This window comes from Gopherus flavomarginatus, chromosome 6 (assembly GCF_025201925.1).
Source record: "Gopherus flavomarginatus isolate rGopFla2 chromosome 6, rGopFla2.mat.asm, whole genome shotgun sequence".
NCBI lineage: Eukaryota > Metazoa > Chordata > Testudines > Testudinidae > Gopherus > Gopherus flavomarginatus.
In genome coordinates this window covers 32,772,005-32,784,432 of record NC_066622.1, presented here as the reverse complement: position 1 = coordinate 32,784,432, position 12,428 = coordinate 32,772,005, and the positions used below count along the sequence as shown (strand labels likewise).

Genomic DNA, 12,428 nt, shown 5'->3' with positions numbered 1-12,428 from the left:
TCCTCGCTTCCCTAAAGAGTAAGCCCCACTCTCTGGTGCAACTAGGGATGGAACGAACCTAGAGCGCTGACTTCCCGGCCTGTATTTTAACCACAGCTCCATTTCCCTCTCCCTTCTCTGCACTTACTCTTCAAGCCACAATGACTTTCCGACTAACCAAATGCATCCTAGGGCAGTGAGCCGCTACAGCTGCCATCTTGTTAGTGGTTAAGTTAGAGGTTTTGGCAGAGTCCTGACTCATAAGAGCAGCACTGACTCCTGCGAGAGCCCCGATGACCAAGCCCCAAGCCAACAGGTTCCAGTGTGACTCACATTTGCCCTGCTCTGTACAGTTGATCATTAACAACCCCCTTCAAGAGACATTTAACAGCTCGAGGCTTGATGCTGCTATCCCAGCGTGCACGCTCAGCAGGGCTGCAAGATGGTGTCTTAACACAGGGCTTCCTGCACTGACCTGCATTAAGGAGGAGGATTCCATACCACAGATACCCCCAGTTATACACCCTTTACCTACCCTTTCTGCTGTGGTGGGGAAAGTGAAGTACATACATGTGCACGCTCTCACACCAGCTGTGTATATACATACATACATGCACATGGCCATACTCCACCCATTACATAGTTATATCCACACACATGCTCTCACACCAGCTAAATACACACATCCCAGCTACACACACACACCAGCTATCCACACATATACTCTCACTAGCTCTATTCTCTCTCTCTCTCTCTCTCTCTCTCTCACACACACACACAAAATCTCACACCAACTACTTCAACAGTGAACTCCGGACCCTAAGGAAAACAAAAAACAGCCCTAACACCCATCTGAGACATGCAACACAATTCAAAGGCCTCCAGAGGGGAAGGTTGGCTCAGTGGTTAGGACACTAACCTAGGCCTTGTAGGATAAGGATTCAAGTCCCGACTCTGCTATAGACTCCCTGATTAACCTGGGGCAAGTCCCTTCCCCCCTTTGTGCCCCAGGTTCCCCTCCCACTCTATACTGCGAGCGGGAGTGCTGCTGGGCAGGGATGGTTTCAACATACGAGTGCACAGCACCTAGCCTGATGGGGACCCCCTCTCAGGTGGGGTCCCAGCTGCTACTGTAATGTTACTAATAATGTGCACCCTATAACAGGCTCCCACTCTTGGTCTTTCATGTGCTACCATAACACATCTAGTAAGTGAGCTACGCTTATTAACCTCGCTGAAGGGGACACTAACATAGTGACAAACAGCTGTTCTCAGCACATCAGGGGCACAGGCAGCATGTGTTATCACTGTCTTTAACCCCTTGTGCGAGGTGTTTATAAGCAGCTGTAACAATTCATCAGCTATTCATTAAAACAGCGAGTGATTTATTAACCCTCCACATGCCTGTTTTGAAACGGAACTTGAACACAAAACATTGGCAAAGGGCCCCGGATTCCTTTCTCACCGAAAATCCAGGAGTGCTCCAGCAAATTCAGTGCAAGGCTGAGGCAAACCAGACACTGATGTAGCCGGAGCTGGACGGGCGATGGTAAAAAAATTGGTAGTGTCCCTTTTTAACAGCTCAGAGTTCGCAGGAAGCCTCAGTTCTTTCACCAGTCAATCAATCACTCGACACAGAGCGAGCCCTCTGAAATCAACAGGCAGTGCTGGATCCAAAAATTACCTGCCAACCAAGATTCCAGCCAGGTTACCCTGACGACAGGAACAACACGCACTCACACACAGTTGACACTTGTGCTATTTTTTTTTTTTTAATTTAGTAGCTATCATCCCCACTCAGCCCTGGCAGTTACTCATTGATAGCAAAAGGTACAGGGAGATGTTTGTATTGCAGCAGTGCTGCTGGGGGGCTGGGGGGTGCAAGTGGGGCAATTTGCCCCAGGACCCGGGTCCTGCAGGGGCTCCCATAAAAATATAGTATTCTATAGTATTGCAACTTTTTTTATGGAAGGGGCCCCCCAAAATTGCTTTGCCCCAGGCCCGCTGAATCCTCTGGGCAGCCCTGTGCACCTGGGCGGCCAGGCGCTGCACAGACATCCTCCCCCTTCCCCAACCAAGATCTGGGGGCCCTAGCTGTGCCAAATGCTGCACACACACCCCTGACCAAGATCTGGGGAAAATCCCTGACCCCCTCAAGCTGTGCTGCACAGACACAATGGGAGACCAGCCTTGCCTTGAAGAGCTCACAGTCCAAGCAGATGGGGTGAATAAGCCATCCCTATTTTACAGACAAGGGAAACTGAGGCACGGATGAAGTGACTTGTCTGAGGATTCCCAAAAACTGTGCAGTAGAGCCAACCCTTGAAGCCAGGTGTCCTGCAGGTTAGTGCAGTGCTTTCACCAGAAAGCCATCATTGGCCTGGCTTTGAGATGGAGTATGAGTCACTCTTACCTAGGAGAAGGCGTTAAAACAAAACAATCAAGGGATTTTGGGTGTGTGCAGGGCTCCCCACGCCAAGGGATCTCCTTTGGGCCCAACTGTAGTGCAAGCAATGATACAGATGCCATAAATAGGCCTCAGTCTCAGCCAGGGGACAACACCTGGCCTGACAGCAGGCCCCTTAGTCTGAGTTAGAGCAACATGGCAGTATCATGCTACTACTGCATATCATAGAATGGGCCCCTGCTCTCACTGGGACCCTTTGGGCATTACCACAGTACTATTAATAATGTGCATGTCATAAGGGAACCCTGATCTTGGTCGGCATTTTTTGGCTGTACCTTACTACTATTGCTCACGCACCTGCCATAATGCCTCTCCCACCCCTCTGCATCCAGATCAGGGTCTGTGCAGTGCCTGGCACATCAGGGCCCCCCTCCTCGTCTCATAGGGCTTCCAGCCCCTGCTGTCATACAAACCAAGGTGCAGTAAAAATGAGGGGATTTCAAAAGCTGTTTTTAAACAGCCGATCATCTCTGAAATACAGATCATGAGCTGAAATCAATCGTTTCCTTTCAAGTTAGTCACACAAGCATCTGCTGTGGTCCCACAGAGAATATGCCCTGCCGCTAAAATGATTGATTAACTTTAACAACAAATAAAAGGTAATTTCCTGCCAAGTATCAGGCATGGTTTTCTGAGGTTGTTGGCTCCTACAGCCAGATCAAGTGCTTTACCCAACGCAGCCAGCGCCTAAACCTGAAAAACGGGTCCTGTGCAGTTGGGGAGCGTGAGTAATCGTATTTCCACTGCCTCGCAAGAAGGAGCCAGCAGAGGTAAGAATTACATCATAGATGTTTTTTAAAAAGGCTGGTACAGCCGAGCGTTTCAGACAGGAGTGGCAGGCGGCACGCAGTGAGCTGCTGCCTTGGATGATTGCGATTCTCAGATCCCTTTCTGGTGTATTACTGTGGTAGAAAAAGCAAAGTCTTGTCTCCACTGGGTGATTCTATAGGCTGCTGGAGATCTCAAGAGGTTGGTCAAATAAGGAGCCAAGGAAGCAATATTTAGATTATTATATGTATCGCAACAGTAACAAGGAGCCCCACTCATGGACCTGGACCCTTGTGTCTGGTACTGTCCAGACACAGAACAAGAGATGGTCCCTCCCTCAAAGATTTTTTTAGATCGATTTAAAATTGCTGTTCTTCCAAACAAATTTAAAAAAAACCACCCCAAAACCTGCTGAAGATTGAAGCAGACACACACACAGGGAGGACAAGCTACTGTGGCCAATTTCGTTATTGCGCTAGGAGACACAATATGTGGTTTTCCTGTTATTTCTCTACATCAAGCAGACACTGAACAAGAGCGTTCTCCATGCTGTGTATTACAGGAGTGGCAGAGGCAGGATTAGAACCCAGCTGTCTCAATTACTAGCCTAGAGCACGTGCCTTCTCCTTAAGCCAGGGGTAGTCAATTATTTTTTCATCAAGGTCCAGACACCAGAGAAAATAATAAAAACCCAATAACGATCATAAGTAAACAAGATTTCATAGTCCATCCAAAAGCATCTGCTGGTCTGGATTCAGCCTGGAGCCCATCTATTGACTACCCCCGCTTTCAGCCCTTGTCTGCATACAGTAGTTGTATCGCTTTAATGCTGCTGTAGTTAAAGTGGCACAATGCACTTGACATAGCCAGAGTTTTACTCTCATCAATATATATATACTAGGACAATTATTCTCATGGAACAGTGGCTTTCAAACTGGGGCACGTGTAACCCTAGCTACAGGAGTTCTCACCAGGGGTATGTGCAAAAATTCCTGTAATGGTGGACAACACATTTATTAAGAGTTGGCAATGGAATTGTAGGTATTTTATGACCCTATCAGATGAGGGTATACAGTAGACTCCATTTGGAAAAGGGTACACAGCCTAGAAAACTTGAAAACCACTGCCACACAGGAGGGGGAATAAGATAGACCAATCTAAGGCACGAGGCACCTGCAGAACAGAAAAGGAAATTTTTTTCCATTGCACAATTGGCCAAATGTAGCTGGGATTTTCTCACCTTCCTCTGACAGATCAAAGATCAGCTACAGCTAGAGACGGGACACAAGTCAAACTAGGGCTCTGAGGTGGTCCACAGAATTTGCTGGCTTTGATGCCTGGTGGTGGATCTTGCTCCCATGCTCAGGTTCTTACTGATCAGCAGATTTCGGATTGGGAAGGAATTTCTCCCACATCTGATTGGCAGGGACCGGGGTGTGTGTGTGTGCCTTCCTCTGCAGCATAGGGTGGGGGTCACCTGCTGGGATCATCTAGGCCTCATTCAGGCCTCTGTTATGGCAGGGGAACAGGCACTGGTGGTCTCTCCTGTTCCGGGCCCAGGGCTCACAAGGGGTCAGGTGCCCAAGGACTGAAATGCACTAGTCTAACTAAAGTACAGAGGTGGCTGGGTTAAGTTAAAAGGGCCTGAGATACACCAAAGATCAAACTAGATGACCTCACTGTCCCTTCTGGCCTTAAACTCTATGAAAGAGCATCCACACTAGCTGATGTCATGGCACGTCTCTCTCACACATACCCCCACAACCACCAGTACGAAATCTGTGCGTAGGCCAGGCCTGAGTAATAAGATTGTACAACTATGTTTTTCTTTAGCCGACTGAAGCCTCCACTCCTGCATGTGTTTAACATGCCTCATCCCCTTGCTTGCCCGGTGATGACACCCCTCTCTTTCAGGGACCAGGTCTTCCATCCACAATGGCTTGGTAAACTAAGAACGATTCTCAACTGGGAGGGCAAATGACCCCCAGTTTAACCCAGAGAGAGGGTTTGAAGAACCAGCAGCTGGAAGTGGAATTAAAATTCACACTGGGAATGCAGAAGCAAATTGTCTGTTGGAGACCCAGGGAAAGGGGGATTCCTCCGTCACCTGCAGAGCTTTTAAATCAAGCCTCGATGTTTTGTCCCAATGCGCTAGATCTGGGTCCCTCCCCAGCCTGTCGGCTCAACACAGGAAGCGGCAGGTGTTCCAGCCAGGGTGCTGCATACAGCCCAATTAGATTATAACAACCCCTTTCTGGACTGGAAAATTCATTAATTATGAACTCTGCTTGGACTGGAAGCTCTCTGGGGCAGGAAGTGCTTCGTGGTAGGAGGCTGCACAGAACCTAGCCCCATGGGGACATACCTCTGTTGGCAGGCAGGTCTGGGCAGCGTCTAGCACAACAAGGACAGCCCCATGCTCTTAGTCAGATGGAACAGGACATCTCCCTCCATTTCAGTGCAGGGGTCTGGGCAGCAACTGGCCCACCCCTGCTCCCTGCCCCCACTCCCCCAATCTTATGCTCAAATAAATTTGTTAGTCTCTAAGGTGCCACAAGTACTTCTGTTCTTTTTGTGGATACAGACCAACACGGCTGCTACTCTGAAACCTGTTTGGAAAATGTCAGTTATTTACAGGGGAGAACTTATGATGCCCGAGGAAGGAGGCCACTGGCCTGAACCTTTCAGAAGAGCTTGTTTTTGACTAACCCGAGGTTTTCCAAAAATTCACTCACACTCCTTTAAAATAACTAGAAGCAGGCTGCTGGGCCAGAGCCAGACTAGCGGGAGTGTGAGCTCTTCGGGGCAAGGACCGTCTTTTGTTCAGTTTGTACAGAATTTAGCGGAGGGAGTGGCAACCTTTCAGAAGCGGTGTGCCGAGTCTTCATTTAGTCACTCTAGTTTAAGGTTTCGCATCCCAGTAATACATGTTAATGTTTTTAGAAGGTCTCTTTCTACAAGTCTATAATACATTAACTAAACTATTATTGTTTGTAAAGTAAATAAGGTTTTAAAAAATGTTTAAGGAGCTTCAATTAAATTAAAATGCAGAGCCCCCAGACCAGGGCCAGGACCCAGACCCAGGCAGTATGAGTGTCACTGAAAATCAGCTCATGTGCTGCCTTCGGCACTCGTGTCTTGGGTTGCCTATCCCTGACCTAGCACAATGGGTCTTGATCTATGACTAAGGCTGCTGGGTCTGACTGCAGTATGCATGAAGACAGATCTATTATGGATAGAAATAGTCTAACAACTGGAGGCATTTTCACAACTTATCACACATCCCTTAAAGCCCCGGTGCTCACTCTGCTTTGGTTACAAAAGGGAAGGTGAAGGGGTGACTTGGTCCCAGTCTAGCAGTACCGACATGAGGAATCCTAATTTGAAAATGGGCTCCTCAGTCTAACCAATGAAGGTCGACCATGAAGCAAGACTAATTTAGAATGAAACCAGGTGCCTGTTTTAACAAACAGGATAATTAACCAAGGGCTGTGGTGGATTCACCATCACTGGCAATGTTTAAATCAAGACAAGATGTATTTCTAACAGAGCAGTCCTAGTTCAACCAGGAGTTACTTCAGAGACATCCTAGGAGCTAGGATATACAGAAATCAGACTAGAGAACCACAACGGGTCCTTCTGGCTCAGCTCTCTCTTGCCAGGACTTTCAGGCTCCCTACTATTAGCCAGCGTCTTGGGGCAGCTGGCTCCCCAGGTAGCCGAAGGAACCAGCTGACCTGGTAAGCTGGAAGTCCTGGGTCCCCAGAACCAGGGCAGATACAATCCCCAGGGTCCTCAGCAGCTGCTCACATGATTCAGGTTAGTGTCACCTGTCATTCAGTTGAGAGCAGAGTGAAACTGACAAGAATCATGTCAGTTTCCCCTGAGGACCTGCTGGGATAGGTATTACATTTTGAAAACAGTGTTTCCGTATTTCTAAAATTAACAGTTTTCAGCAAGTCTGACATGTCCTGCAAAGCAGAAATCCCAAATTTCAGTCACTCTAGTGCTAGAGCAATGGTATTGCAAACGGGGTAGAGACGCCCACACGGCAAGACATTAGGGCCTGATGTGGCTCTCACGTTCACACAGGAGGAGGGCACAGAGTCATGTCTTCTCATTTTGAATCTCTCCCACATTTTCACTTGTGAAGAAAGGACTTAAAACAAAAACAAAGAACACGGAAGCAGGATCATTCCCCCCCACCTCCTCCAATCTTCATTCCTGCAGCATAAATCACTCCTAGCATGGAGAATACACGTAAGCAGTGGGAGTGGATGCAAACTCACACAGCACAGAGATTCCTGTTTTCCTGCAAACCAGCTCTCAGGGAGTGGAAGGAGAGAACACAGCACTTTACAATTAGCTAACGAAATGTCATCACCCACCCTTTGCAGCTGCTGAATTATCAGCCTCAGTTTTACAAGGGAGGGGCAGACCCAGGGGTTAGACCTGGGAAAATAGGTATTGCCAGACTAGCTCAGACCAGAGGGTTGTCTAACCCAGAACTCGGATCATCATAATTTGGGGGCAGGAATAGAGTTGTTTAGTGTTTGTACTGCACCTTGCCCATGACTGGGACTTATAGGCACTATAGCAATACAAAAACACTGTCCGTTAATGCTTCACAGGAAGATGCAGGAACGCCAGAGGGAGCTGATGTAGGATAATATATTCCCAGTGAAGGTCTCCTCCTGATTAGTAATCAATTAAAAAAAGATGGCTATTAAACCTCAGGCTTCAGAGTTTAAACTCCTGCCAAAGTTTGCTAACATTAACTATAGCTGGATATTCTTGTTATCCATATAACCTGTCCAATCCTTTTTGGAAGGTTGGTAAATTCTTGGCCTCGGTGACTTCCTGTGGCAGCAAGTACCATAGTCTAAAAGAAGTACTCTATCCTTTGATCCGGTGCGAGTTTCATAAAGTCATAGAAATGTCAGGCTGGAAGGGACCTCGAGGCGTCATCAAGTCCAGCCCCAACACTGAGGCAGGATCAAGTAAACCCAGACCATGCCTGATAGGTGTTTGTTGCAACCAGTTCTTAACTCCAGTGATGTGGATTCCACAACCTCCCTCAGAGCCTGTTCCAGAGCTTAACTCCCCTAAGAGTTAGGAAAAAATGTTCTAATGTTTGAAATAAAATCTCCCTTGCTGCAGATTAAGCTCATTATTTCTTGTCCTACCATTAGTGGACATGGAGAACAATTGATCAAATACGTTAAGGGCTGTTTTAAAGAGGATGTTGAAGACTTAGGTCCCCACTCAGTCTTTTCTCAATACTAAAGATGCCCAGGTTTTGTTGTTTTTTTTAAACCTTTCCTCACAGGTCAGGTTTTCTAAAGAAATTTACCATTTTGGTTGCTCTTCTCTGGACTCTCTCCAGTTTATCAACATCCTTCCTAAAGCCTGGCCCCCAGAACTGGACCCAGCACTCCAGCTGAGGCCTCACTAGTACCAAGCAGAGCAGGACAATGACCTCCTGGGTCTTACATACAATACACCCCAGAATAATATCAGCTTTTTGAAAAACCCACACAACTGCACCACACTGTTGGCTCATTCAATTTGTGATCCACTACGACCCCCAAATTATTTTCCAGCAGTACCACTGTCTAGCCATCTATTTCCCATTTTATAGCTGTGCATTTGTTTTTTTCCCTTCTCAAAGTGTAGTGCTTTGCACTTGTCTTTACTGCTACCTTCAGACTTCACTGTGGGCCCTTGTTCTTGTGCTATGAGGCCAGAAGATCCTGATTTACCCTCTCCCTCCCATTTATTAGCTGATCGACTTATCTCAGGAGGCTTGGTCTGTGGTGCGAGAGCAGCCATCCTCCACTGGAGTGAGCATGGAACTACAATGCACTCTTTACTAGGACCTACAGGCTTCAGCCAGAGTTGGGGACAGATCCACAGCTGGTGCAAATGAATGTAGCCCTGGGGCTTCAGAGACTGGCAGCAGGTGGCAGGACACAGAAAAAGACCTCCAAGCATTGGCGATGCTGCGGACAACCCATTGCAGTAGATGTACAAATGACTCTCAGAACCAAAGTTCTGCACTTGGCAGCATCCCTCCCCTGTCCTATTTTCCTCTGTTTAGACCAAGCTTTGGGGCAGGGACCTTCCTTTGTCAACAAAACAGCTTCAAATCGCCACTTAGTTATTTGGGGGCTGCCCAACTGGATGTGCCTTAAATGGACCCCTTCCATCAGGCTCCTTTAAGGAAGGTCTCCATTTGTGCACCCAGAAATCCTTATGCACTTTGGAAAAAACTGAACCCTCCATCATTCGCTCTGTATGTGGAGCATGAGAGGGACCAGTTTCCTAGGAGCCAATATACTGGTAGCGATGGGTCAAACAGGAAATTTACAAGCTTTCTACAGCTCTGGTACCAAAATGTGTAGGTTTCCTTCTGTGAGAAAGGTGGCCAGATGCTACAGCAAAGGCTCCATAAGAACACAGCTGGATGGGTAGAAGGCAGGTCTTCTGTATTTTTAAATAAAGGCAGCAGGTGGATTTTTGAGCACTTAGAAAAAGCTGGCTGTTAAACAGCAAGAATGTCTCAGCCTGAACTAAAATGGAGCTCCTGCCACACTACGACAAGAATATTCATAGATTCAGGCCAGAAGGGACCATTAGACCACCAAGTCTGACCACCTGTATAACACAGGCCAGAGAATACCACAGCAGTTATCCCTGTACTGAGCCCCATCACTCATGTTTTTCTTAGCTGCTCTAGGAATGATACTGGGGCTGTTCTCTGGCCTGTGCTATACAGGTGGCCAGACCAGATGACCACAACATTCCCTTTAGGCCATGGAGTATATAAATCTACATTTGACTGGAGCACCTTCCAGCTGGGTAGCCAGTTTGGAGTGGGTGACATCAAGACATGGAGTATCCCTCTCTCCCACCCTTGCTTTCAGAGTTTGGTCCCTGAGAAACACTGGAGTCTTAACTCTAACTTGAATGTTTCTGACTAATCTAGTGGAGAACAGTAGAATAAGAACCAACAGCTAGAAATTAAAGAGCCCTTTAGTACCTGCTGTTTCCTCTCTCTGAAGATACTTGTACACTGATCTGGAGCATGAGAGGGACCTCTCAATCCATCACCGTCCAAAGCAGTGCCACACATCTGGCACGGATGGACTTGTGGTTAAGGTTCCAGAGACCTGAGTTCTATCCCCGGCTCTGCCACTGACTCCTTGTCTCACTATGGGCAACACACTACAGCCTCTCTGCCTTAGTTTGCCCCATTTGTAAGTGGTTCGCTAGCCAACAGATGCTTTGAAGATAAGCCAGCCAGACTGAGAGGCTCTGATACTGTAATGACAAGAGCCCTGCAAGGCCAGGGTGGCACAGGGCGATTGACCAGCACTGCTAGTCCAGAGTAAGAGTGAACTATTCCACAATAACTATTGGGCTTTAAATTCACACCCTACCTTACTTCAGAATAGCTTCCTTGTATTGACAAGCCCCAAGCACCTAGCAGTGATCCAGACTCAAGCCAACTGCTTGATGGGGCTGAATGAATGGGTTTGCCAAGTCTCAGACTTGTCCCCAGTGGGTCATTTAGTGCCCACTTCCTCATATAAATAAAAGCAGCTACTTTCTCGATCAGCACAGACCCAGGGAAGAAAGGGCAGGAGGTAGGGTAAGCATTGCAGGGAGCAGTGTGAAAGTTTGTGCTACACGCTTGCACCTCTGTTTCCTCCCCCTGCCCCTTCGTGAACGGGGGGGGGGGGAACCCAGGCACAGCCACTCCTGCCTTGCCCCCACCCACCACAGGGATCCCCCACCTTGTGTAATGGGTGACCCATAGCCATCACACCTGGTGTGGGCAAGTCCTCTCCCCTTCCTGACCTTCCAATATCCCACCCCACATTGCAGAGTGCTAGGTGGCGGTATATCCTGCTATTGCACCCCAGGGTCAGCTCTCCCTTTGCACCCTGAGGGCAGCCCCCGCAGCCTACAGCTTCCCTCTAATTGCACAGGGCGGGGGGGCTTACAGGACAGGCTTCTTTCCTTCACTGCAAGAGCTATGAGGGGCAGCCTTCTCTAACATGTGGGACTCTAGGGCCCAGCCCCCATTGCACGGCGCTTTGGGGGCAGGAGACTCACCCCACTCCAGGAACTGCTGCACGCTACGCTCCCGCCGCAGGGGGGCGCCGCTGCACTCCCGGTACAGGCACAGCAGCACGTCCAGCAGTGACTCGAGCCCAGGCCCCTGCAGCAGCTCCCGCAGCCCGGCCAGGCGCCGCTCCACCGGGCTGCACATGCTGCCCCACTCCAGCCGCTCCAGCCTCGCTGCCTGCTTGCCCTTCCCCACTCCCTGCAGCCCGGGCCCGGGCCCCGCCCCTGCCGGCCGGCCCCCAATGGGGAGGGAGCTACCGACACCTGGGCCAGGTGGGGAAGGGGCGGGGCCAGCTGTGCCAGATGTGCTCTGACAGCTCCACGCCCCCAGGGCTGGGGAGGGAGAGAAGGGGAAAGCGGGGCAAAGACCACAAGAGGAGGAATGGAGGGAGACCGACGGATGTGGTTGGAGGACGGATGGACAGACAGGAGCCGGGGGGTGGGGGGAGAAATAGAGGGAAGGAAGGTGTGTAGGGGGAGGAATGGACAGATGGCAGGAGAGACGGGCGCAAGTAGGGGGGGCTGGATAGATGGAGGACGGCCAATGGAAAAAAGAGGGGGTAGGGAGGGGGTGGCTGGAGAGGCAAAGCTGAAAACAAGGAGAGTCACGGGGAAGGCTGGCTCCAGAGAAGGGATGAAGAGGTGAGGAGTGACAGCCAGCCGGGGCAGGGGTGGATGGACTGACAGGAGAGCAGAGAACAGAAAGAAAACAGAGGGGGAGGGAGAGAGAGAGAGAGAGATTAAGCTTAGCATGAAAAAGAGGCAGATGGAATGAGAGGTATGGCACATGCTTGTTCTCACCACCTCTGCTCTGCCATGGAGGAGCTAGGCCAACCCCACCAGGGCCAGGCTAAGATAGATCCCTTCCTCACTGGCAACCCAAACGAGACATAAGAATGGCCATTCTGGGTCAGACCAAAGGTCCATCCAGCCCAGTATCCTGTCTGCTGACAGTGGCCAATGTCAGGTGGCCCAGAGGGAGTGAACCTAACAGGCAATGATCAAGAGCTCTCTCTCCTGCCATCCATCTCCACCCACTGACAGAGATTAGGGACACTGTTCCTTACCCATCCTAATAGCT

The 12,428-nt window shown here is 49.3% G+C and overlaps 1 protein-coding gene across 1 annotated transcript in view; it reads right to left on the bottom strand.

The window, feature by feature from the left end:
* The window catches only part of CDC42BPG (CDC42 binding protein kinase gamma), a 59,755-nt gene extending 48,263 nt beyond the window's left edge, over positions 1-11,492 (bottom strand). Inside the window, exon 1 of the mRNA XM_050958868.1 lies at positions 11,336-11,492. Within this exon, the coding sequence (XP_050814825.1) occupies positions 11,336-11,492 (157 nt within the window). The remainder of the gene's footprint in view (positions 1-11,335) is intronic.
* Between the last annotated feature and the right edge of the window lie 936 nt (positions 11,493-12,428).